Source organism: Pollicipes pollicipes, unplaced genomic scaffold, assembly GCF_011947565.3.
Source record: "Pollicipes pollicipes isolate AB1234 unplaced genomic scaffold, Ppol_2.1 Scaffold_2555;HRSCAF=2994_pilon_pilon_pilon, whole genome shotgun sequence".
Lineage (NCBI taxonomy): Eukaryota > Metazoa > Arthropoda > Thecostraca > Pollicipedomorpha > Pollicipedidae > Pollicipes > Pollicipes pollicipes.
In genome coordinates this window covers 30,784,773-30,809,262 of record NW_023596136.1, presented here as the reverse complement: position 1 = coordinate 30,809,262, position 24,490 = coordinate 30,784,773, and the positions used below count along the sequence as shown (strand labels likewise).

Here is a 24,490-nt window from a genome sequence, read left to right as displayed (position 1 = left end):
CGGGAATCGAACTGAACATCGCTCGTGGGCTGGAACAGCTGGGTAGGAGCGTACACACGACTGCTGTGAGACGCGTGCGGTCTCGTTTTGGAACATATGAACCACGGAGTGGAGCATGGGACCGCAGGAGTAGATCACATGACCCCTCCCTCCTGGGGTGGAATCCGTCCGTGGCCGCGATCACCTTCGGTCCGTCTGCCTTGGCGTGGGACACTGCTGACCGCCTCCGACGATGCAGCGCTGGCGCTGGCTGGTCCTGCTGTGTGTCTGTTGTCTTCTCGTGTCTGGGCTGCCCTGGCTTCGGCTGACGCGCGCAGCTGAGCTGTCGTCACTGCCCCAGGCCTCTCCGACTCGGAATCGTCACCGCTGTACGAATCGCCGACTCCGCCGACGCCACCTCCGCCGCCGGGCCGGCCACCGCCGCGGCCGCCGCCGCACGACCCGGCGCTGCCTTCGCCGCCGCCGCCGCCGCCGCCGCTACCGCTGCCGCTGCCGCACCCCGCAGATATTGGAGACAATGACGTGTTCATGGTGAGTCGCGGGCAGGATGGGCTTCACTGAGCAGTTCGAAGGAGAACATGGCAAGAAAAGCCGGCTGGTGATGTGGAAGTGAGGTCGTTTCGACCATTCGACGGGACAGGCTGGATGTTAGCGTCTTGGATTTCAACGGCCGCGACGCAGCAGCAGTCGGGGTAGTCCCCTGGCATTCAGTGATCTCAGAAGATGCGGCCAAAAGCTCCATCGCCTCTGATTGAGAGGGTGTGTTAGCATTTTGAATAAATGGTTATCTGAAATGCAGTTTTGGAGGGTATCGCTAGGTTAGCGGCAAGAGCGGACGCCAGTTGTTCTCCAGCTACTCACCAGGTAATATTTTGTGCGTGATATCGTGGTGCACGCTGAAGCGGCCAGTTCTTCCTAATCGTTGCGCTAAACAAACGGCTGTTTGCTATGCCCGCCGTGATCTAGCTGACCCAGCTGGAGGCGCGGCCTCGGCTGCTCAGAGCGCGCCTGCAGCGCCGCGAGTAGCGCTGGTGGCGCCGCCTGGCCGCGGTCTGACGCGCGCCCGCCGCCGGCTGTTGCAGACGCTGGAGCTGCCTGTGGACCGGTACGACAGCCGCTCGTCTTCGGACTCGTCCGTGTCGCGCCAGACGGCCGCTTCGCCGCAGTCGGCGCTGCTGCACCGCATGTCGTTCGGCCCCCCGCCGGCGACAGCGGCGCCGGCGGCCGGCGGTGGCGGCGGCGGCTCGGCCGGGCCCCACTCGGACGAGAGCGCCGCCTCTGAGTACCCGTACGTGCAGTTCGCGCGCGACAGGCCCTCCAAGCACGAGTACAGCTACCCGGCCATGGAGGACCTAGTCAAGCAGAAGGAGGCGCTGAAGCGCGGCGCGGGCGAGGTGCTGCACCTGACGCAGCCGCCGCTGCCTAGCAAGGGCGGCAAGCGGCGCGTGGAGCCGCACCGGCCGCTGCCGCGCCGCTGCCGCCACTGCCAGGAGCCGTACGACGAGGCGAGTAACGGCCGAGGCCAGTGCGAGTACGCGCCGGACGCCGTGCGGACGTGTCTGGACGCGGTGACGTGTATGCCGGCCGCGCAGTGCATGCTGTACCACTGCTGCGCCGACGCCGAGGGCGACTTCGGCAGTCGGCCGTGCGCGTGCGCGCCACGCGAAGAGCGCTGCCTGCGCCGCTGGCTGGGCCTGACGCTGCTGGCCGCGCTGCTGCCCTGTCTGTGCTGCTATCCGCCGCTGGCCGGCTGTTACCGCTGCTGCCGGCGGTGTCACGCGTGCGGCGGCAAGCACGGCCCCTCCACGCACCCGTAGTCACGCCACACTCACGCACGCGTCACGCGCGACCACAGTCACGACACACAGACACACACACAGACACACACACACACACACGGCGCCCACCGCGGCCGAGCCGCTGCGAACTCGCAAGCCGAGGGCGTGCAGCGCACACACATTCTACGTATGAACAATGCGATATATGAATAGAGAACGTATATGCGGTGAAGAGCGCAGCGTTTGTTGTTCTGCGCATGCGCCCGCCGCCGCCCGGCCACCGCCGCTGTCACTACTCTTAGAAGGCACGCGTGCGCTGTGTTCGTTATCCAAAGGGATCCCAATGTCTCGAGGGCTCAGGGGATATTGTGACGCTCTTTGGAAGCTCTGTCTTCAGTTCTGTTGATATACGCGCTCGCTGCGCCGCCTGCGCGTGTACATGAATGTGATATATGGGTGCGGCGGGGGCCGGGTCGGCCGCGAGGACGCTGGTTTTGGCGCGCGGCGCTTCTCTGCACGGCGCCCGTGTTAATTACTTGAGATCGGTCTATCCAGGCTCGGAGAGGTGGCTTTATCCGCCACGCGGACCGGCGTCGCCAGCTGTGGGCGGCGGCCGGCGCCAGGGCCGGCACCGGCAAGCTTTACCGATAGCAGTGCTGTTGAGATTGCGGAAGCGTTTCCAGAGTTGCCGACTTTGTGCGCGTTTGGCCCGCCAGGTGACGCCTCATCTCCATTGGCGCGCGCGGCCGCTAGGCGCGGTTTTATAGTTGTGACGTGTCGGTGTTGGAGTTGCGCCCACGCGAGCGCACACCCACACAACGTTGTAATGTACTCCTCATCTTTGTGAACTGGACTCATCGCTACTGTCATTTGTTCCTAAATACATGCCGCTTAATACCCGAGCTGGACTGTGTGCTCAAGTTCTCGGAGGCTGGGCTGGCACCAGCACCAGGCGACAGTGCTCGGCGATGTACGTCGCTGTGGGGAAATCAAATATTCCAACCAGCGTTGCCAGAATCAGAGGTTGCCGGAGACTCGGTATGTATTTTTAGATCCCCACCACAAAGACATTCGAGCAGTGCTGCTACACAGAACTCTGAAGGTGCTCTGCGAAGTTGCATGATACTAGCTCCGTACTGAGAGAAGGCGTCCTGCCACTCACAGAAATAGTCACACGATGGCATGCCTCCCAGAGAGCAATCTTCCCCTTTCAATGAAAGGCAATGCAGATACCCCAACCAGGTCAAAACACAGCTGTGGTTGCGTCAGCTGCATGGGCACGGTAGTCCAAGCAGCTCCCGGGCTATTCCAGTCAGACGTCGAAGAGGCGTCTACTTGCCCACCTATTCCCGGGGCGACATGACGTCACGCGTCACTGCGTCTCCCCCTCTGGCGCAGCTGAACCCTCGCCCAGCCGATCCGTCCGCACCGTCAGCCTCATCTCGGCCGTCGGACCCGCCCGCTTCCTGCATCGACCAACGCGCCTAAGCGCCGCCCTCAGCACCTCCAGCTCCGGCGGCAGCACCCGCAGGAAGGCGGCCACAGCAGCGCGGCGCACGGCCGGCGCGCCCGCCCAGGCGGCGTAGCCACCCTCCCGGGCGTAGCGCGCCAGCAGGGCCGCCCACGCGGCTCCAGCAGAGCGCCGCCGCGCGCGCCAAGAACGCCGCGTTCCGCTCGTCGCGGTCCAGCCGCAGCCGCGACAGCAGCGCCACGTAGCGGCGCGCCGTGACGACGAAGTGGGCGCGCAGGGAGCGCCACAGACGCTCCGACGAGTTGACGCGTGGGTCCCAGTGCAGAGGCGTCATGCGCACGGTGGCCAAGTAGATGAGGCGAGCGCGCAGGTACTCGCCCGGCCGGCGCAGGCGCACCGTGCGGAAGGTGAAGCGCATGTCCACGCCGTCGTAGGCTGCCGTGTCCGGACTGACCTCGAGTGTGCCCGTGTGGAACACGCTGCCGACGAATGCCACCTCGGGGCCCGGGTCGGTGAACAGGTTAGTGCGCATCTTGTCTGGGTTCATGCGGCAGCTGAACTGCTCCACGCCGGCCTGCGCCATCTGGTGGAAGCACAGAGCCGCACGGCGCCGCTCGGTCAGCAGCAGGATGTCATCCACGGAACGCAGCAGCAGCAGCGCCGCCTGCGGCTCCGGCGGAAAGCACCAGTTCGCGGCGCGACGCAGCATGGCGCCGTAGTACAGATCGCAGAGCGCCGACGACAGCGGCCCGCCTTGCGGGATGCCACACGTGAAGAGGAAAGCCCGCCGCCCGTACAGCACGACCTGACCGGTGACCAGCCGGTCGAGCGCGGCCGCCACGTCTGCGGTTCTCACCGGCGTGCGAGGCCCGGCCGCGCTCGCGCCCCAGAGGGCGTAGCCGCCGCGCGGCCGGCGGCACAGCACCACAGTAGCCGGCAGCTCGGCCAGCCGTTCGCGCACCACGCGCAGCAGCAGTTGGTGCTGCACAGAGCCGTACGCGTCGCGCACATCCACGCGCACGAACCAGAGCGGCGACGGCATGCGGCGGCGGGAGGCAGCGAACGCGCTCCAGCGCTCGTGCAGCAGGCGGCGGTCGGCCACCGACTCCGGCGGCTGCAGCGCCGGATGGCGCAGCACGGCGCGCAGCTGCGCCCAGCGGTCGAGCGCGGCGGCTGTCGCCGGCAGCCGCACGATTGGCCGCAGCGCGCCCGACGGCTTCGGCAGGAAGCGCAGGCGGCCGGCGGGGGACGCCGCCGCCGCCGCCGCCTCGTGCGCCGGCACCGGCCGCAGCGCACCGCCGGCGACCAGCCGCGCCAGCTCCGCCTCGGCGGCGCGCTGCCACGCCGCCTTCGGGAAGAAACCCAGCTGCAGGCGCGGCCGCAGCAGCTCGGTCACGTAGAAGTAGGCGCGCAGTGCGTCCAACACGAGACAGCGCAGCGTCCAGACGGCGGCGCGCGCCAGAAAGCTCACGGCCGTGTCCGCCGGCTCGCTCCGCAGCCAGGCGCGCCCGCGCACGCGCAGTCCGCGCGTCACGTCGCCCACGCACAGCACGTCATGCCGGCCCAGCGAGAGCAGGTGGCCGATGGCGGCGTCAAGCCGGCGCGGGCCGAGCAGGTCGGCTGGCACGAGGCGGCGCAGCAGCGACGAGAGCGCCGCCGCCAGCCGGCCGGGCGGCACGGGCTCGGCGCCGGCGCCGCAGCGCCGCCGCAGCAGCGCCGCCGGTCGGCAGCGGCGCCGGCGCGCCACCAGCTCGGCCAGCAGCAGGGACAGGCGCCGCTGGCTAGCCAGCGACGGCGGCTCCGACACCGCGCCGCGCACGTCGACGCTGGTCTCCAGCACCTGGCGCAGCAGTAGCTTGATGCGCGCGCAGTTCGCCTGGCCGCCCGCGTGCAGAGGGTGCGACGGAGGGAAGTGGTGGCGGGACTGGCGCGAGTGCAGGATGTGGGAGAATGGGATCTCTATGAATGGGGTGGCGGTGGTTACGCGGCTGGCCGTCTCTTGACGAGGTGGTCGCTTTCTCTTGCTGCGTCGCGTTTTGTGTTGTTTTGAATGGTCCATTTTGCACTGACTGCTGCTGACTGTGACTTACTGTCTCCATATGCTGATGGGGGCCAAAACACCCTGTGGTTTTGAATCCTGGGCAGCTACTTGATGTCCCGAATCAGATAAGTATCCAGCCCAGCAGCAGCAGATCAGATTTTCTGGAGGTGCAAACACAATTTCAGGGATGGGGATGGGCTTAGACAATGGGCCCCACGATGCTGGTGAGGCCGCACCACCAACAAATGCACAAGATGTGAGAAACACTTGAAGAACATTGAGCAATCTGTGTGTGAACAAGCTAATTGGAGTCTTGCATACAAGGGCATAAAAAGTCTGAGAGGGTGATGAAGTTGATGAAGTCCAACACACTTCCCAGAAAACAGAAATCACCAGATTTGGCTTAATTATCTTGAAGTGTGCCCTTCTTTATTAGTTTGTTTTTGCCCTATCCAGCTGACAAAAAGGTCAGGCAATTCTGGCTCATCAAAGCTGGAGAAGCTGAATACAAAACAACCCTATGAAAATATGATTTGAGTTTCCACGCCATGCTTAGTTGTTTTATGAGGTGATCTGGGTGTGGTCACCAAGTTGTTTCACATAATTTACATCTAATCACATGATAGGTTCTGCCAAACCATGAACAGACAATGGGTTTCTGTTTGACTAAGCTTTTGGAATGGGTCCCTCTTAATGCATGCCTCTCATCTATGAATCATGGTAATACAAAGAACCATTATGCATTGATTTCTGCAGACAATGTCATGTTCATAGCTATTGAAGCATCAACACTTAAGTACCAACAAGTAATTGAGCTATAGATATGAATATATATATATATATATATATATATATATATTTATATATACATAAATATATAAGTAGATATATATAAACCTATGGCATGTAGTGTGGGTTTAAAGGCAGATCAACAACTGCCTTTGACCAAGGATTAGTGTAAACAATGAAGCCAAGCAGTATCAACTTCTCAGCTGGAACCTAATACTAGCATGCACTGCCAGGTGCATCTGTGGGAGACCTCTAATGATCAGCCGCAATATACGGAATTGCAAGATATTCCCTGCATGCAGCAGCTCATGGGTGCTGAAGAGATAAGGACCTGCCATTTTTAATTTTTCCTGGTAATTGCCTACACAAGTTGCTTGAAACCATGCCTAGAAAAACCACTGCACAGTGTATTGGATACCAAAAATATTGTGTGCATGCCAAAGACATGCACACTCACACTCATTAAGATAATTTTAAGTTCTGTTGAAGCATCACTCTCATTTCATACTCTGTGTATGTTATACTGGCAGTGAACATAATGGATAGACTACCAGTCAACCATAAATGCCATCAGTTGCGATAGTGTTGGCGATAGACGGGCATAAGCACCTTTAGATGCCTCTATAGCCAGTAATACGATGCATGAGCCACATGCAATCAATCATCAGTTTTATGCGGTTCTTGGAGAGACCTCGTGCGGTGACAGGTGATTTCCTCTCAGCAATTCCTTATGAGCTACTCGTAGGATTTCCCCACGGTTCTATAATACTTCGAAGAACCGTGTGACAGCCTTGCGAGCTTTCCTGCCATTCCCCTTGCAAGCCCCTGAACGATTGCAAACGCCCCATTACTACCGTGTAGACTTTTGGCAACATAAACGTCGTGACGCAAAGGGGGTGATTTCATGGCTGCCTTCCAGTATACTCTAAGAGAGTGCAGTGCCTCCGACAACCTTAAATTGCTATGAACCTTTTTTATTAAAAAACACCATTATATGCAGTTCAGCGTCTGGATGAAAATGTTTGAAAGTTAGGTTTTAAGATAACACGTAAACACGAGTACTAAGGCTGCCTAATGACAGCAGGCTGGTATCAAGTTTAGTTTAAAAAATATAAACTACCCCTGCATCTGGGTGTGTTTTTTGCGTCAGAGCTTCCATATTGCAATTCAGTCACATTGCAAGATTTTCTACGCAATGATTCGTCGCAGCCGCGTTGTGAACGTAGATTGTTCATTTCCGGCTGAGGAGCCGTCGTGTGACAGTTGGGAGAGGAGGCTCGGTGGTAGTGATTTTAATCGATTAGGGACTTGGATACCGTAGCGCGTAATTGACCGTTGTGACCTCTTCGGTTGTCATTCATACACTTGGTGGATAGGTAGAAACTGCATGGTAAGCTTCATGCGTAGTCCTGCTTTCCGCTCTCTGTGTGTTGCTAAAATGTGCTATCATCACATCGACACTTGCATGAGTACTACCGTTCGACGACGGAAATGTGATATTATTCCGTGTCGCGGTTAATCTGTTCTTTCTTGGATGATGGGTTTGTGTTGTGGCATTGTAAGAAGTGTGGGAGCTGTTCCAAGTATTGGAACAACTTCCTCATCTTCATTGCAGTTTGCTGAGATGTGGTGATAGGTCCCTTGCGAGGTTATCACATTTTGCTGTGAAATTATACGAATATTTTGAGGCATTTATGCAGCATGGAACAGCTCACTTTAGTGTAAGGAAGAGAGCCCAGCACTAAAACATGTAAGTGGGCGTGGCATTCTAAATGGCACGTGTAAAGAAAATTGGTGTTGTTTGATGGTGGATATTGGCTCTTGTCTCCAGTTATCAAATTTTCTGGCCTTCTAGTAGCAGGGGAATTGTAGGTTTGATTCAGTGTCTGAATGGTAATGCCAATAGTATCCACAAGGTCTGAAATGAACATATCAAAAGGTAACTGTCTGACACCTGTGGGTGTATGACCGCTACTCTAACTTGTAGTGCAGCTGGTGATGACTAGCAAGTTTGCTGTATAATGTGGCAGGGTAAGAGGATTTTGGCCAAGCACAGGTTGTTTAAGTGCTTGCCTTAAAGCTTTAAAATGCATGACAATATAGCCTGCAGAAATTTTTGTTTAATGCTTATAATATTTCTTACTTTATGTCTTATTTTGGGTATGAATATTATGTGAAACCAGGGATATACATCACATAATTTAAGCTATGCCCTGTTGAGACACTTCCCTTTTTCATAATAGTCCATAACATTATGTCAGCAGTAGCCACACAATTGTGTCTCAGTGTTCTCAATCAAATTTGACTATTCGCATCAGAATAATCAGTTTGACCGGCCATGGGCTATTTCCTAGCCATGTTTTAAGAGTAGGTTTCTGATGCTGATTCATTGGGTCCATAATGTTGACATGTGATCTTAAACTATTGCAGTGTGCACCACTATAACAGTTGCATGCCTCTGAGTGTTATGCAGTCGTATGTTTTTGGTAGTCCTTGGTCAGATATATTTCACTGCTGAATATGTGAAATTCATGTTTGATATGACTTTGATCCACTGTCTCTAATTTCAGCAACTGGCCCAACTTATCAGCCCTGCAGTAATTCCTCTCACATGTATTTTTTATTTTCCAGACTCGTCAGAAAAGATCCTCAGTTGCATGGGACTGGTGAATCACAAGATATTTGGCATTGTGTGATCAACACAACAAGCATTGTGAAGGGAGACTGCACAGACTCCATTCACAATGACTGTCAACCAGTCCTCCTTCACTTACTACCAATCATCAGTAAGTTCTTCCTGTAATAGCTGTTTAGAAAAAGTTAATCTTGATGGTGCAAGGTGTGAGTAGGTCTGCTGGATGTGTTTTCAATTGCAAACCAGTTCACCTCTTGTCTAGAGTTCATTAAGTATAGCAGGCTCAGTCATGTCTTATTATTTGTTTCTCCATGGCATATCTGTGAATTGTGTGCACATTCCTGCCACATTTGCAGTGCTCAATTGCCTCACTTGCCCCCTGATAATACAGTCAGTTACCTGTTTGTGCAGTATTGTGGCAGCACTTGCCCCCACCCCCCCACACACACCTGGTGTGACTCTCTTGCCCTGGCAGGAACCGCACAGGGCATCCCAGATGCTGGACCAGCTGCGCGAGATCACCGGCGTGCAGGACGAGGCGGTGTTGTCGCAGGCGCTCGACGCCAGCCGCGTCGCTGCCACCGGCCAGTACGACGTGGCGCGCGCCGCCACGCTGCTGGTGGAGAACGGGCAGCCGGCCGAGCAGCCCGAGCCGGCCGCGCCGGCGCAGGTGCCCGACGTTGCCGAGGTGAGGCTGGCGAGGGGAGGGACGGGGGAGGGCGTATGCTATGGTTCAGAGGGGAGGAGATGCATCATAGTATAATCTAATGCCTCCCTGCAGCTGTGTGCCGCCGAGACGACGTCGAGGAGCCACGTGACCGCGTCGCTCTGTGCTGCCCCATTCTCTGTTGAAGCGAACGTGTCCCCTGTTCCTTGTGGTGGATGCCGTTGTTGTGACCACGTCTCTTGTGATCTCCGTGGCTGCGTCTCCCTGACCGTCGTGACCGCGTCTCTTGTTATCTCCGTGGCTGCGTCTCCCTGATGGTGTCGCCGGCCGTTCGGCCGCTGCCGCAGCGTCCCGTCGAGCGGAAGGTGCGGTTCCGCTCCTCCGACGCCGGCGACACGGACCTGCGGCGCGCGATCGAGCTCAGCCTGATGGAGCGGCAGGCGTCCGGCAGCGTGGCGGCTAGCGGCATCTCGCGCGAGGAGCAGGAGATCGCCAAGTAAGCCGAGCTCGCGGGGACCCCGGGACCCAAGGGACCCCGCTGGGATGGCGGGAAGGGTGGCAGTGGCGTCCCTCTTGTGTGTGCGCGTGCAGTTACGAGGGAGGTGGCTGACCAGCCAGCGCCACGCCACGACACGGTGGGGATGTTTGGTGACCGTTTGGCACGTTGGGTTGGTGAGCGTTCACTCTTGGCTACTGAAGGGGTAGCAGACAGGAGGCTCCTGCTTACGGGAGAGGATGTGGCGCTCCCTTATGTCCCGTTTTGGACTACGCTAGTGGGGAACCATGTCAATTTTTGTGACGGAGATGGCACAAAGCTATGCTTTTCAGTGCCGTCGCCAAATTAGCTACGAACACGATAACTTTTTACGTAATGATGGTGTCATGTTTTTTTTGTATTCATTTACGTTATTAAAATACAAGGTTCGTGTTCTATTTAGGATGCTGCTCAAATTGATGGGGTTCTTTTGCTTTATCCAGATGCGAAAATTGTGGCGACCTGACAGTAGACCGTTGTAGATATAGTGAGAAATTAACACCGACTTGATTCCAGATAATTGCGCTTTCCAAGGCTGACAGAATGTGTCGGAATGTGGTGACAGAATGTTCGTTTGCCCAGCAACGGGCAAACGCAGGTGATCGCCCTCTCATGTGCTGTACTGACGGCGCGCATGGCCGGCAGGGTCCTGGAGGCCAGTATAGCCGACCAGAACGCCGGCTCGAAACGGAAGCGGGGCGCCCCCTGGGTGGACTCGATCAACCCCCATGACTGGAGGAGGTGAGTGCTTGGACGCTGCGAGAGAGTGACGCATTGCCGTCGGTGAGGCTGGTGTTGCCTCAAGACAGGCTGCTCTTTTTGCTCGCGCAGAGAGATCGTTCCCGATCGTACCGTTTTAGCCCACACGCCTGAGCGACTTGTACATGTCGTCACTTACCAGCGTGTTCGCTGGAGTTCATCTGTCGCTGGCCGTGAGGAGTGTATGGGCGGCAGCTGGTCGGGCGTCTGTGCAGCTGACGCCGGGTCGCCGCGTCCGCCGGTCGGTCGCCGCTCGCTCTGACCGCCGCCCCGTCGGCCGCTCCAGAGAGGGCAACTGGCCGGTGGGGCTCAAGAACGTGGGCAACACGTGCTGGTTCAGCGCCGTCGTGCAGTCGCTGTTCCACCTGCCGGCCTTCCGCGGCCTGGTGCTGCGCTACCGGCCGGTGGAGCGAGAGCGGACTTCGCCGGAGGTCAGTCCCCGCGGCGGCCGCCGGTGGCGCCAGGCGCCACCCCCGCCTCGGCTGCCGCACGGGGCCCTGCCTGTGTGGAGTACGTTATTAACATGACTGTGGCAGTCGTCATAGTGGATTTGGTCCCGCATCGAACCCCGGCAGCCTGTGCCGCCTGCGCCAGAATCGACCTTGATCCCCTGTCGTGTTCTTTGCTGTGTGGGGTGGCGTATTGCCGAAGTGGTCGTGTGCGTCTCGCCAGGCTTTGCCGTTGCTTATTGTCGTGGCCGAGCTTTCGCGCTTGCGTGGCGTCCAGTCGTCCGCAGCTGGATAATGCGGCGGCTCTGGCGTGCTGCGCCGACGCAGGAGCAGCGCACAGCCCAGTTCATGCTGGAGCTGCGGCGGCTGTTCGCGCTGCTGGTGGCCTCTGAGAAACGCCACGTCGACCCGAGGGCCGCCGTGGATCTGCTGAAGAAGGTGCTGGACGGCGGTGCGACCGACTCTCAGCAGGACATCTCAGAGTTTACGCACAAGGTAGCCGCATGAGCAGTCGTGTTCGGGACAATGGCTTTGGTTAGGTTTTGCTGATTATCTTGTTGGTGTCGTAGGAATAACTAGGTATTTAAGTGCACAACATGAATGATAATTGGAGCTACGTCATCTGTGCAATCTGCTGGTAAATCTGTGCGCATGCCGCCGCATGAATCGCTTGGAAGACGTTGCATTTGCAATGAGCTATGCATTGACATGCTAAGGGTGCGTTGCTAGCCAACTGAAGGTATGCAGAGTTGAAAAAATCCGGACAACTACCTGATCTCGACCAAACACTGGCCGGGCATAATGACTGCGCAGTCACCAAATGAAGTCATGTAACGTAATGCTGTTACATATGAACAATACTTCAGAAATGTGACCCGAAGAACTCGCAATATCACGTTTACCACTTATATTGCCGATGTACAATGTTCAGATTGAAGTCTGGTTATCGACGAATGAATAATATTGTGGGCTCCGAATTTCTCTTACGGTCTCTGCAATGCTGCAATTGCAGCATTTTTATGCCTTATATGATATGATATACCATATATTTATATAAATATAGATAGATAGATAGGTAGATGGATGTGATGTACCATATATATATATATATATATATATATATATATATATATATATATATATACAGACAGATAGATAAATAGATAGACAGATATATGATTATAATAGTGATACGATTATGATAATAAAAGCTAATGTAAATAGATATAACACTTGTTAAGCATCAAATTCAAACAAGAGCCTACAGACCTGTTCAGAAACCAACTTTTAATACGATGTGTGCCAAACAACAGCTGGCGAATACACCGAGCGGATGTTATTTCAACATTTGCAAATCATTTTTTGTAGTTCTCGAAAGCATCCAAGAGATATCAGCACCGTTCGCACTTAAGTGGAGAATTCCGTCGGAGATTTGGCACCCAGTGCGGACGAGGGGGTTGGATGTACGTGCTCTGAAGAGGGGGCTTTGGGTCCACGCACCCTTGAGAGGGGAGTTGGGTCCACGCTCCTGGCCGACGAGACGGGTAACCGAGCGCCTCTTCAAAGGGCAGTCGAATGATGACGCATGCGGGCAAGCTGTCCTACAGAAGTGACATCTCCTGACTGAGAAACAGACAGTTGAATGCAAGGGAGGAGTTAGCGACAGTAGTAACGCACCCTTAGCACACGTAATGTCAATGTCGGAGGGACATGCCTGGCGACGTGGCGAGCTTACCCGGTTCTGTGCCGCGGTCGCCAGCTGCTGGAGTGGCTCGAGGAGGCCTTCAAGTACGCCGACACGGACGCGGAGAGCGGCCGGGGCGACCGCAGGTCCCGCAACCCCATGATCAGCCTGTTCTACGGCCAGCACAAGACGGAGGGCGTCCGGGACGGTGGGTCGCCGGCGGGGGATGCAGGCTCGCGAGGCACGGCCGGCGCCGGCGGCGGCGGCGCCCGGCTGTGGCAGGCGGGCTGTGCTGGCGGTGTGGTGGCCGCCCCCGCGTGCCGGGCCGGGTGTGCGTGTGAAGCGATGTGCTGGTCGGAGTGCCGCGACTGCCGTACGTTGTTGAGCGGCGGCGGCTGCGGGCCCGACGGGACGGCGTAGCCCGCCGCCCCTTGCCGGCTCATGTTTCTCCGTGCTGTAGTTACCGCAGAGACGCGGGTCAATTTTGGGACTCGCTGATTGTGACGTTGTGTGGGACGGAGTTCTTTTGACAAACATCGTTTGCCGAATGATGGAAGCTGACCTCGTTTTCGGAGGCGAGTGGAAGGGAAATGACACCGTTGTCTGGACCCGGCCTTTGCGCCTCTCCCGAGCGGCGGTGCGTCTCGCTAACGGCCGCCGCCGCCGCCGCCCGCCAGGTCTGCCGTACACTCAGACGGAGACGTTCGGCCAGTTCCCGCTGGCCGTGGTGCCCGGCCAGGACCTGCACCAGGCGCTGGAGGCGTCGGTGGCGGCCGGGCCGGACGCGGCCGCCAGCGACGCCGCGGCGCCCGGACCGCACCAGTGGTTCACCGTGCTGCCGCCCGTGCTGCTACTCGAGCTCAGCAGGTTCCACGTGAGGCGCGGCGGGGGGAGGGGAGGGGAGGGGAGTGTGACGTGGCGAGTTGGGGGGGGGGGGGGGGGGATGGGCGTGTTTCGGTGTCGTGATCTATCGCGGCGCGACAGATAGGCGGTGGTCTATCGCTGGGGTTGTTTAGAGGTGATGTGGCGTGCATCTGTTTCGCTGGAGTTGTAGACGGAGTGCAACGCTATGAAGCATATCACGGGTGTATTGATTACGTGTTCGAAGTAACGCGAGTGAACGTGGGTCCACATAGTTCAGTTGGTTGTGAGGATTTTGAGAGGGCCCAGAACTGCCGCTGACAGAGCGGAGTCAAATGCCCATCCCCTCCAATCTATCCACGACACTGACCATGCCTCAGTGTGTGTTTACGTACCATAGCCCGCCTCGCGTCCCGACAGTTTGACCAAGCGCTTGGCCGGACGGAGAAGATCCACGACCGGCTGACCTTCCCGATGGAGATGTACATGGACCGGTACCTGGAGATCAACAAGAACATCGTGACCGTGAAGCGCGCCGAGATCGCCCAGCTGCGGCAAACGCGCCACCAGCTGCAGCGGCGCCTGGACCAGTGCGTGAGCCCTGACCGCGGCGGGCCTCGTGCGGGACCGCCAGTAGAGAATGGGATAGCTTGTAATTGCTTGGTATTTCCTGGGAATCTCGCAGGCCTAGACAGTGTGGTGATGTCATGAAACGATTAGTTTCAGTAGTCCAATGTTGCTTCAGTGAGTGTGACATGCTATCCAGAGCGACCTTTGACCTGACATGGCATGACGTACCTGCAGCTGAACACGGCGTCGCCTTGGCTGCATTAGCCAATCCAACCCGACGCATTTCCCCCGTCCCTTCTGATGACCCCACCTCACCTGGCCTGACAAGGACCTAACCTGCGTGACCTGACCTGACCTCAGGTACCTGTCGTTCGGCGCCTCAGCGCCCCGTCTGCCTCTGTCCCGCCTGCTGCGCCACGCGCTGCAGTACGCGCGCGGCTCTGTGAGCGAGCCGCTGCTGGACGTGCAGGACGTGGAGATGGAGACGGCCACCTCCTCGTCGGTCACCAGGTCAGAGCGGGCCCCTCAGTGCCTCCTTATGTTAGCATAAACGTGGAGCTTCACATGCCACTTGGAACTTTGTGAGCTTTGAAACGGTGCACGTCTCCGTGTACCGGACACGGAGAGTGGAGCGTCGGGCGTCTGGTTGGCGGTGACTGACACTGCCGTCTGGTTGACGGTGACTGACACTGCCGTCTGGTTGACGGTGACTGACACAACCGTCTGGTTGGCGGTGACTGACACGTCTGTGGTGCCGCCAGCATGCTGGTCGACTCTCCGAGCAGCAGTCCGCGGCCGGCGCGGAGGGCCGCCAGCCAGCCCAGCATGCCCTCAACGGTAAGCGCAGCCAGTCCAGGACGCCGGGGCACCCACAACCAGCGGACTACCGCCGGCTGGGGCCGGGCGGCCGCTGGGAGAGGGTCTTGTGGTTACGTTTTGGAGATGGGTTGGACGAACTGCTCTCGGCGTGGGGAGGGTTGAAGACAGGCCAGGATGTCTGGGGCGGGAAGGGAGGAAACAGTTTGATGCCAGGTGGTGTATTAGCAGGGAAGGTGCGTTAAGGCGTTCATGCTGGAGATATATTTGCAAGGGCGGCAAAAGCCCATTGTGTTAAAGCTGGGAAAGGGTTATGTCCCCCCTCAGACCCCCAAACGGCGTCGCTCTAGTTAACAGTCGGCAGCTGGGGCGTAGTTTCGCGGAATCAGTTGGCATGGCTGAACAGTGAAAAATGACGCAACCTTCCCCCCAAATATCAAACAAGGAGAACAGAAAGCTGGTGTCCAGCGTGGTATACGCGCTGACGCGTACTGCCGACCTGTGCTGCAGTGTTCGCCGGCTGTGGCCGATGCGGTGCCGACGAGACTGGCGGCCTCCGAACAGGACGGGCCGCGTAGCTCCGAGTCGGCGCTGGGTCCGACGCACACCTCCGCTGAGGAGATGGCTGTGGTGCAGGTAGGTCAGCAGTACAGCAGGGGTCCGACCCACACCTCCGCCGAGGAGATGGCTGTGGTGCAGGTGGGTCAGCAGTACAGCAGGGGTCCGACTGACACCTCCGCCGAGGAGATGGCTGTGGTGCAGGTGGGTCAGCAGCACAGCAGGGGTCCGACCCACACCTCCGCCGAGGAGATGGCTGTAGTGCAGGTGGGTCAGCAGTACAGCAGGGGTCTGACCCACACCTCCGCCGAGGAGATGGCTGTGGTGCAGGTGGGTCAGCCGCACAGCAGGGGTCTGACCCACACCTCCGCCGAGGAGATGACTGTGGTGCAGGTGGGTCAGCAGTACAGCAGGGGTCTGACCCACACCTCCGCCGAGGAGATGACTGTGGTGCAGGTGGGTCAGCAGCACAGCAGGGGTCTGACCCACACCTCCGCCGAGGAGATGACTGTGGTGCAGGTGGGTCAGCAGTACAGCAGGGGTCCGACTCACAGCTCCGCCGAGGAGATGACTGTGGTGTAGGTGGGTCAGCAGCACAGCAGGGGTCCGACTCACACCTCCGCCGAGGAGATGGCTGTGGTGCAGGTGGGTCCGCAGTACAGCTAGGGTCCGACTCACAGCTCCGCCGAAGAGATGGCTGTGGTGTAGGTGGGTCAGCAGTACATCTGGGGTCTGACTCACACTTCCGCCGAGGAGATGACTGTGGTGCAGGTGGGTCCGCGGTACATCTGGGGTCTGACTCAAACCTCCTCCGAGGAGATGACTGTGGTGCAGGTGGGTCAGCAGCACAGGTGGGGTCCGACCCACACCTCCGCTGAGGAGATGACTGGTGCAGCGTTGTGCTGAGTTCTGTTGCGGGAGGCGTAGGCAGCCATCACCACTGTTGTTCCTCGGACGCCATCTACCGACGATGTGTTCTGCTGCGTCGTTGTAGTGGCGCACTTGGCAGCTGGTGGCTATGGCAGCAGCAGCCGTTACGCTGCCCTGACTTGATGTGCACGACAGATGAGGGATCAGAACGCTCTTCCCTCTCCATGCATTGTGTTGGCACTGCGGGACTTCGAGCACCCGCCTCATGTGGTGACCTTTACGTGAGCTGGCCTGTTGACCTGACCGGTGTGACCCCTAACGCGCGCCACAACCCACAGCGTTGCCTGGAGCGCTGGACCCAGGAGGTGGACAGGGAGGTGCGAGAGCTGAAGCGACAAATTCGCGAGATCGATGCCAAGATCGACACCATGTTTGACGAGCCAGGCCTGCGGCAGGTGCGTCACCTCGTCGTGCGTGGTGGATTTGCGCAACGTTGCGCGGATACCCCAGCTGGGAGTTGTGTGTGGGAAGGAGGTGAGGGGGCGCGTTCAGTGACACGGAGGCTGGAGATCCGGGGGTAACGGGGAGAGTGTGCCAAACTGCCCACGGGACCTGCTGGCGCTGAATGAGGGTGAACGGGATGGCGTCGAGTTGGTCTAACGCAGTATAATGAGTCGCTCAGACGTCAGTGGGCGCATCGCCACGCCCTCGCTGGTTAGGAGGCGCGCCGCACTTGGTGCCTTGGCCGCGTCCGGCCGGTCTGCGGCGGGTCTCTGCAGCTCGTCTCGGGGTTCGCTGTGGACGGAGCGTGTCACAGGAGCTCGCGAGCCAGCGCGGCTGCTCTCGAGCTCCCGACGATGAGGCCGCCGTGAGCCTGACTCACAGTGTTTCGGTGGCGGCGCTGCGGGCGACGCGGCGTGTCGCGGCGCTGGTGGCGGTCCCCTCCGCCCTGCCGCGGGGCTGATCCGACCCGACTACTCCGGAGCTCGGCCAGCTGGCTGCTGGCGCCGCCCGCGTCCTCTCCGTTCTCCGGGACGGCCGCGCGCTTTCCTGGCACGGCGCCAGCACCGGCACCGTGCCCGTCCACCGCCGTGCCGTGCGTGAAGATCCGCGCGTGTTTCAGGTGCCTTACCGGCTACACTCGGTGCTGGTGCACGAGGGCCAGGCCGTGTCCGGGCACTACTGGGCCTACGTGTTCCATCCGCAGCGGAAGATCTGGCTCAAGGTAAGCCCCCCCCCCCCTGTCACTGAGTTGAGCTGCCAGACGGGCGGCTCCACTGGCGGTGCGGGGACGTCTGTGTCGTTAGTAGCGCCACTCTGGGCTTGTCTCCCGTCGGTTGTTTTGTCTCCGTGTCTCCGGCGTGGCGGGCCGGCTCGGCGGCTCGGCGGCGCTGCGGGCTCTCGGCTGCGTCAGCGGCCGGACCGCTCGCCGCGCCGAGCGGCGCCTTGTGACCCCGCGCGACCTCAGCATCAGCGAGCGAGCGAGCGGCGCCGGAGCGTCCCGGGCGGCGGAGTGCCGCCGCTGCCGCGGTCGCCGCGTGCTCTGACCGTCGTGCCGGCCCGGCCGCAGTTCAACGACAACACGGTGACGGCGGCGACGTGGGACGACCTGTGCCTGGAGAGCGTCGGTGGCCACCACAACACGTCCGCCTACTGTCTGGTCTACATTGACGTCAACCGGCACGAACTGATGGACGGTGGGTCTGCGTGAGGTGCCCCCCCCCCCCCCTCCCATCCCCCGGTCACCCGCAGACGGACGGAAAGGAAGTGAGTTTGATACGTGGGAGATACAGTCGTTGGCAGGGGTCAGACGTGCTGTTAGGATAAGGTAAGGGAAGGGGGGGGGGGGGGGAGGGCATGGTCAAAGCATGGACGAATGGTCGAACGGGGCGTCGGCAGTGCATAGCGTGGCACTTGTCCAACATCAGTCAAAGAACTATGGTGTTGGTCGTCAATACAGGATGGGGGGATGGCATGGGGAAAGAAGCAAGTGTTGCAATCATTTGCCGGTGATGCTGACTGTCAGTTTGCACGTGAAAACATGCACGTATCGGCACGCCTTTGCGTCTATCAGTGCGTGCTTAAGCCGGGACTATCTTCGCCATCACCACTTGCCAACCCCTGTCTCCAATGGAGCCTACCACGCGAACGTTGTGAACGTGTTCTGCACACATTAACCACACGCCATGTGCACGGCCCGCCTACGTGCCGTCGAACCCCACCCCGCCCGGCCGGTCGGCCTCTCGGGGTCGGTGCCCGCTGCCGCTGACGCGCCGCTCGCGCGCGCGCGCGCAGATCGCACCCAGGTGGACAAGGAGTCGGGCATGGTGGACGCGGAGGACGAGGCGCAGCGGCTGCCGCTGCCCCTGCAGCAGTACGTGGACGAGCACAACCGGGCCTTCCAGACGGAGCTGGAGACCTGGAACTCAGAGCCGCAGCCGTCTGACGACAACACCCAGAGCATGGACAGCGCCGACGCGGTACGGACCGGCTGGCGGCGCTGGCTGCGGCCGGTGCGGGCGGGCCGGCAGCGGAGCCGGACCGGCCTGGTGTGAGGGGCGCCGATCAGGGGCTGAAGAGTGGCGCACCCACTCAGGTGCCGGGCTGGGCTGATGTGAGGGGTACCGATGAGGGGTCTGAGAGAGGCCCACTCATGCACTTGTTCGGTGAGAAGTCCGGTGGCAGCCGTGATCGCCAGGTGTTCTGCGTGCATTGTTGAGACGAAGCGTGCACAGAGCCGTTCGTCTCGTGCGGCTGAATGGTGGCGGCGTCTGCCTCACTGCGTGCCGATTCTCTGATGTTTCGTGCCGCTCTCGCCAGCTGGCGCAAGCCGGCTGGCGGGCGTCGCCCTCTGACTTGCCGTTCTCGCCGCCCGCTGACGCCGGCTCCCCTCCGCCGCCACGCAGTTCGGCGGCGGCAGTTCGGGCGATCAAGCGATGCCTGACCCGGCCGAGCGCACCCAGTGGGAGGAGCTGAGCGCGCGCCACGCGGCAGTCAGCCTGCCGGCCACGCTCGAGCTGCTCAAGGCCACGGTGGCCGACGCGCCCGGCTCCAGCGCCCGCCACTGGATCTGCGAGGTGGGGAGGTGGGCCCGCCGGCGCACGTGGCGGTGTGGGATGGTGGGCAGGGTGGGTGTTGGGCTGGAGCGCTTCATAGCCAAGACGCTGGGTCACGGCGCGGGTACATGTAACCTGGGAGAACGCCACGTACAGGCCCATGTAGTGATGTGAAGGGAGTGGTCACAGCGATATGGAACGCGTGCGTTTTGATGCGCTCTGGCGCCCTTTCCACGACTGGACAGCCTGTGTTGGTGAGTCGTCTGTAGATGACTCTAATGTACCCTGAGACGTAAAGTTCCAATCGTTCCCATGTCCTGCTGGTGAGCGGCACGGCCGGGCGGCGCGTCTGACCACGCATGCCGTACCCACAGGCGCTGGGCAAGGCGCAGGCGCAGGCCCGGGAACGGTGCGGCGCGATGGACGCCGACCCGAACTGCGACTACCGTATGGACAGCATGCCCGTCTACCTGGTCCGCAACGGCGCGCGTGACGTGCCAGACGTGCGGTGGCTGCTGCTCGAGCACTTCACACACCCCACCGTCCGCGTTGTGCCCGCGTGAGTCAGCTGCTGGCGGCCGGCCACCGTCGCGGTGGCGTCGGTTTGTCCGCCGGTCGTGGCCGTGTTGGCGTGAGGGAACGCTGCTTGCGGCCAGGGCTGCGACGGCGTGAGCTCTCTCCCGGCCAGGGCTGCTCCCCGCGGGTTTCCCACCGTGTCAGCTGTGCTGGTGTAAGTGTCGCGCCCGGTTAGGGCTGCTGAGGTGACTGCGCTCGCCCGGCCGGCCTCCCTCGTCGTCTCCAGTCTCGCTTTCCTAGCTAGTCTGTTTCAGTTCGTTGCTGGTCCCTTCAATGTTCCCCGTAGCTCATTTGGTTAGAGCGCCTGCCTTCCGATCCACCCACTCACGGCGGGTGAGTTCGAGTCTGTTTAGGCGCTCGCTATTTTCCCCGACAGTCACGGCCCGCAACGGGTAGCAGCGGCCACGCTAAAAGTCGGCTGATTTCGGAGGGCAGGACGGACCGTGCTGAGCATTACGGCATGTTGAATTTTCGCCACTTAATTCTGCCGTTGGTATGAAGTCGCACAATCGGGTGGTAGGGGTAAGGGGCACAGAACAAGCACTACTCAGCGTGAGCTCGGATCCTAGAAAGCCACCCATTTGAGGAGGTTTAGAAGGAATATTTAAAAAAGTGCTGCCATCTGTTTGCCACGCGCAGGAGGGCATTGTGCTGTGTTCCGTTGCCCCAAAGCACTATCTCCAGGTCGTGTCCTCTGGTCCGTTCCGTTCTTGTTTGTTCCGTTCTGTTTGACTTTTGTTCCGGTCTGCATACTCCTGCGGCGACCACTGCCATGCTGTCACCGTGAGCGTACCGTCACAGTACGCATGTGCAGCATTGTGGTGGGGCATGTCTGTCGCTGCGTAAGGGATGTACCAGCGGGCGTCTGACATTGCTCGGGGCTGTCACCTTGACCGCGCTCCTCCCCCTCCCTCCCCCCCCCCCCAACCGGTGCGTCCGGCCGACTCCTCAGCTCACGCGCGTTGTATCTGAGCTGATCACGACCCGCCTTGCGGTGGCGCCGAGTGCCACGCACTGGGCTGTAGCTAGTTTGTTCTTAATGCTGTGCTTACAGGCAGGGTAGCATGAAGGGAGAGCACCTGGTCGTCAACTGTCCACACCGGCATGCGGGCCCACCACAGGCGCACCCACACCGCCCCCCCCCCCACGCGTCCCACCTATTCTCGGCTCGTGCAGCTACTCGTGTCATTGTGAATGTGCTTCCGCGTGGTGCCCTGAGCGTGTCACTGACCACCCATGGCCGCCTTCCCGTTTGTCCCCGGACCTGCTCTGGCCATGCCATGCTCCTGACCTGCCCTGGCCATGCTCCGAACTGGCTCTTGATGGTGCTCATTGGCTGTGCCCTGACGCCGCCCCTGTCTGTCCCCCTGATTCCGCCCCTGCTCACCGTCACCGACGCCGCCCCTGTCCGTCGCCCTGACGCCGCCCCTGTCCGTGGCCGGCAGCTTGCGCGATCTGTACCAGGCGGCCAGTCTGGAGCTGGCCCGGCTGGTGGAGCAGCGCTCGGAGGAGGAGCGGCTCCGCTTCCGCAGCTGGCATGTGCACTACAGCGAGTTCCGCTGGGTCGCCTGGTCGACCGTGCTTGGCCTCGGTCACCTGGCCAAGGGGAGGTGCGTGCCGACCGCAGGTCCGCCCGGCCGCCCGCCGCTCGGGCGCGGCTGCAGGTGGCGCTGCGCTGGGACGGTGGGGTTTGGTCCCGGAGCAATGCCGCGGGCGTAGACGGCGCTGCTCCCGGCAGCAGTTAGATGGCGGACGCTGGCTGAGTGTGATTGTGAACGATGCTGACGTCTGGGAAACTGAATGAAGTGATGGTGGCGTCTGTGAAGCATAGCGCTGGCTCATGGCGCTGGTTCCGCAGCGTTTTTAGGAAGTTTCTGAGGCCCTGGGGCCCCAGTATGGAGGCTTGCTTGTGCCCACACGTGGTACATTCGTCCTCTATGCGTCCTGTCCTGGTACGAATCCGTCACATATCTACCACTCGGTCACTGCGGCCACTGCGTAGCCGACCGCGACGTTCTGCGACTGCGTTCATACCTCACATTCGTTGTTCGACTGCCTTGCCTTACACAGCCTTCATCTGACACCGCGCATCGCGGCCCCGGCAGGTACACAGAGTCGCTGCTGTACCTGATGCAGGCGTGCACCAAGAACGACAAGCTGATAGCGGAGCAGGCCGACGGACGCACGGACCTGGGCCTGGACCCGGACCAGCTGGCCAACTTCCGGCGACAGGCCGTCCGGGTACGGCCGTGTCGCGAGCGAGGCGCCGCCCTGGCCCGGCTCCCCGCCGGGCGGGAGGGCGAACACGGACGGCTGGGGTGCGGGCCGCTCAGCACGCCGCACTGGGCGTGTAGGGCTGGTTATGACTTGCCAGGGTTGTTGTCTGGTGGGACGGCACTGGCAAGGAGTAATGTGTCTGGTGTGTGTGCGTTGCTGTGTGCGCCGTTTGTTTCTGGTACTGCACCGTGGACGGTTGGTTTTTGCTTGCACCGGGTGTCTAGCCCTTACCCATTTATAGGCGGGTGCCAGCACATGTTTCCTTTCATGTTTGTGGTACTCGATGACGTTAAGTATCATCGACACACACCAAAGGCAATCACGTTGGGCATCACTGGTCCATACGATGTGTTCTCTAGGACCCACGATCCATCACCGGAAGTGCGCTACAAAACCCGCCCAGCTGGTGTTGTGCTCAAGGTTTTGGACCTTACTCTGATCCCGAGTCAGCTACGATAGCTTACTGTGAAACACTCGCCACAACTCCGGCCGTGACCCGGACGCCGTCGTGACGTCATGAGCCGGACGCCGTTGTGACGTCATGCTTAGGTCACCGGGGCGTGCCGCAGGGGCTGAACAAGCACACGGTGGAGATGTTCCTGTCCGGTAATCCGGCGGAAGCTACTCAGCTGACGCAGGAGGGCACCGTCCCGGCCCTGGTCGACCTAGCGAAGTCGGAGAGGGAGCAGGACCGGGTTGCCGCCGAAGACGTCCGGAACAAGTGGTGCAATCTGCTGGAGCAAACGCTGGACGGTGGGTGACCCCGAGGCTGGCTGCTCCGTTGACTGGTGGCGAGGGATGCCTCGTATCGTGCCCCGCCGTATTATCTGGCACTTGTTTTCAGCTGTCTAGAATTCCAATCCGTGTTTGCTGCGTCCGTTTGACGCCTCGTTGGTTATTCGAATGTGGCGTCTATGTTAATGGTGTTGTCTATGTGCGCACGCCGTGCGTATTTTCTGTTGTAACCGTGTCACGTGCAGCGGTGAGTGACGCGAGCACGCACGGTCCCGTCACACGGGGTGCGGCCCGGTGCGCCGGGCCGCACCCCGCTGGAGACGTCCGTCAGTGTCGGCCCCCGCCGTTGATGACGCGGCTGTCGGCGTGCTTCAGATGGTCGCCAGCATGCGCTCCAGACAATCATAACACAGTTGATAGAGCCAGTCGCCGAGCGTGAGCGGCCGATGGTCCCCATCAAAGTGCAGGTACGGAGGCGGTGGTTATCGGCACGGGTACGGTACGCCGTTGCGGAACCGGCGCCGGGTCCCACCGCAGTGCAGATGATGCGGTACTTCCTCGCCGTATGTGTGCTGTTGCCATGTCAGTTGCCTCTGAGATCAGTCCTTCCTGGCTGGCCATCAAAGTGGCGACTTTCCGTCGCCGTTTCAGGCACCGTCAGACTCGAGAATTACCTTGTCTCACTTTCCGCCGAAGCACTTTGTACCAACACCTTTGGGACTAATCCCCTCTCAGTGAGCTCCAACCCGGCGCGTCGCCCCCCCCCCCCCCCTCAAGCCCAGCGCGCCGCGGTGCTGCAGCCCCATGTCGCGCTGCTCGCGCCGTCTCGCCAGCAGAGTGCTCTTGAACTGACGTGAGGAGTTGCCGTTCGGCCGGCGCGCTGCCCGCGGCGCGCTCTGACGCGACGGCGCCGCCTCTGCGCCACAGGGCACGGAGCAGCTGGCCCAGCGGTATCGGGAGGCCCTCAGCCGGCTCAAGCAGGACGGCTAGACGCTGCAGCCCGGCGCCGACGTGTCGCTGCTGCTGGCCGGCTGCCGCTCGCCGCCTCACCACTGTCGCGAGTGCGGCGTGCTCGCCGACGATCCCGTCTGCGACTGCGCGCCGGCCGCCGGTGACGGCGAGGCGCTGCGGCTGCCGGGCGAGGCGGGCACCGAGCTGGAGCTGGAGCTGGAGCTGGGCGCCGAGCTCGAGGTGGGCGCCGGCCAGCTGCGGCCGCTGACCGTCGACGTGTCGCTGCCGCCGGAGCCGGAGCCGGAGACGCGAAGCGCCTGGGAGCCGGAGCCGGGGACGCAGAACGGCCGGGAGCCGGAGGCAGAGCGGGAGACGCGGAGAGCGGAGGAGCCGCGGCGGCGAGGGGATGAGC

At 60.4% G+C, this 24,490-nt stretch overlaps 4 protein-coding genes and 1 long non-coding RNA gene across 6 annotated transcripts in view; 4 read left to right on the top strand and 1 right to left on the bottom strand.

Annotated features, from left to right (window-relative positions):
• The window catches only part of LOC119103136 (sprouty-related, EVH1 domain-containing protein 1-like), a 42,287-nt gene extending 39,607 nt beyond the window's left edge, over positions 1 to 2,680 (top strand). For both annotated transcript variants that reach the window (XM_037226598.1, XM_037226590.1), the window contains exons 4-5: positions 506 to 531; positions 1,083 to 2,680. In XM_037226598.1, the coding sequence (XP_037082493.1) occupies positions 506 to 531; positions 1,083 to 1,817 (761 nt within the window). In that variant the 3' untranslated portion in view covers positions 1,818 to 2,680. The remainder of the gene's footprint in view (positions 1 to 505; positions 532 to 1,082) is intronic.
• A 470-nt stretch (positions 2,681 to 3,150) lies between these two features.
• LOC119100263 (telomerase reverse transcriptase) lies at positions 3,151 to 5,308 on the bottom strand. Its single transcript, XM_037223374.1, has 4 exons — positions 5,062 to 5,308; positions 4,766 to 4,869; positions 3,491 to 4,324; positions 3,151 to 3,369 (listed from the first exon to the last, which is right to left on the bottom strand). The coding sequence occupies exons 1-4, from the start codon at positions 5,306 to 5,308 to the stop codon at positions 3,151 to 3,153; spliced, it is 1,404 nt and encodes a 467-aa protein (XP_037079269.1).
• A 2,020-nt stretch (positions 5,309 to 7,328) lies between these two features.
• Positions 7,329 to 9,309, top strand: LOC119109717 (uncharacterized). Its single transcript, XR_005095450.1, has 3 exons — positions 7,329 to 7,469; positions 8,711 to 8,865; positions 9,190 to 9,309. It is a non-coding gene; the product is annotated as an uncharacterized LOC119109717 (long non-coding RNA).
• A 35-nt stretch (positions 9,310 to 9,344) lies between these two features.
• Positions 9,345 to 11,726, top strand: LOC119109709 (ubiquitin carboxyl-terminal hydrolase 25). The gene is made up of 5 exons (XM_037233450.1): positions 9,345 to 9,402; positions 9,729 to 9,877; positions 10,562 to 10,657; positions 10,962 to 11,106; positions 11,452 to 11,726. Exons 2-5 carry the CDS (start codon positions 9,810 to 9,812, stop codon positions 11,629 to 11,631), a joined length of 489 nt encoding a protein of 162 aa, XP_037089345.1. The 5' UTR covers positions 9,345 to 9,402; positions 9,729 to 9,809; the 3' UTR covers positions 11,632 to 11,726.
• On the top strand, positions 11,650 to 24,253 carry LOC119100252 (ubiquitin carboxyl-terminal hydrolase 25-like). Its single transcript, XM_037223363.1, has 18 exons — positions 11,650 to 11,658; positions 12,884 to 13,016; positions 13,486 to 13,682; positions 14,090 to 14,259; positions 14,600 to 14,749; positions 15,001 to 15,076; positions 15,566 to 15,691; positions 16,822 to 16,938; positions 17,607 to 17,708; positions 18,054 to 18,180; positions 18,779 to 18,963; positions 19,390 to 19,560; positions 19,914 to 20,098; positions 21,561 to 21,725; positions 22,221 to 22,356; positions 22,962 to 23,145; positions 23,503 to 23,594; positions 24,055 to 24,253. The coding sequence occupies exons 1-18, from the start codon at positions 11,650 to 11,652 to the stop codon at positions 24,115 to 24,117; spliced, it is 2,388 nt and encodes a 795-aa protein (XP_037079258.1). The 3' UTR covers positions 24,118 to 24,253.
• The last annotated feature ends 237 nt before the right edge of the window (positions 24,254 to 24,490 follow it).

Excerpts from the sequence above, each read along its gene's own strand:
- LOC119100252 (XM_037223363.1), top strand. Across the intron at positions 14,260-14,599 it reads CTGCAGCGGCGCCTGGACCA|GTACCTGTCGTTCGGCGCCT; the intron begins GTGCGTGAGCCC and ends ACCTGACCTCAG. Across the intron at positions 15,077-15,565 it reads AGCCCAGCATGCCCTCAACG|TGTTCGCCGGCTGTGGCCGA; the intron begins GTAAGCGCAGCC and ends CCTGTGCTGCAG.
- LOC119109709 (XM_037233450.1), top strand. The coding sequence starts at position 9,810 with ATGGAGCGGCAGGCGTCCGGCAGCGTGGCGGCTAGCGGCATCTCGCGC. Across the intron at positions 9,878-10,561 it reads GAGGAGCAGGAGATCGCCAA|GGTCCTGGAGGCCAGTATAG; the intron begins GTAAGCCGAGCT and ends CATGGCCGGCAG. Across the intron at positions 11,107-11,451 it reads GAGAGCGGACTTCGCCGGAG|GAGCAGCGCACAGCCCAGTT; the intron begins GTCAGTCCCCGC and ends GCGCCGACGCAG.
- LOC119100263 (XM_037223374.1), bottom strand. The coding sequence starts at position 5,308 with ATGGACCATTCAAAACAACACAAAACGCGACGCAGCAAGAGAAAGCGA. Across the intron at positions 4,325-4,765 it reads ACGTGACGCGCGGACTGCGC|CGCTGGAGCGCGTTCGCTGC; the intron begins GTGCGCGGGCGC and ends CTGCTGCACGAG. Across the intron at positions 3,370-3,490 it reads TCGTCACGGCGCGCCGCTAC|GGTGGCTACGCCGCCTGGGC; the intron begins GTGGCGCTGCTG and ends TACGCCCGGGAG.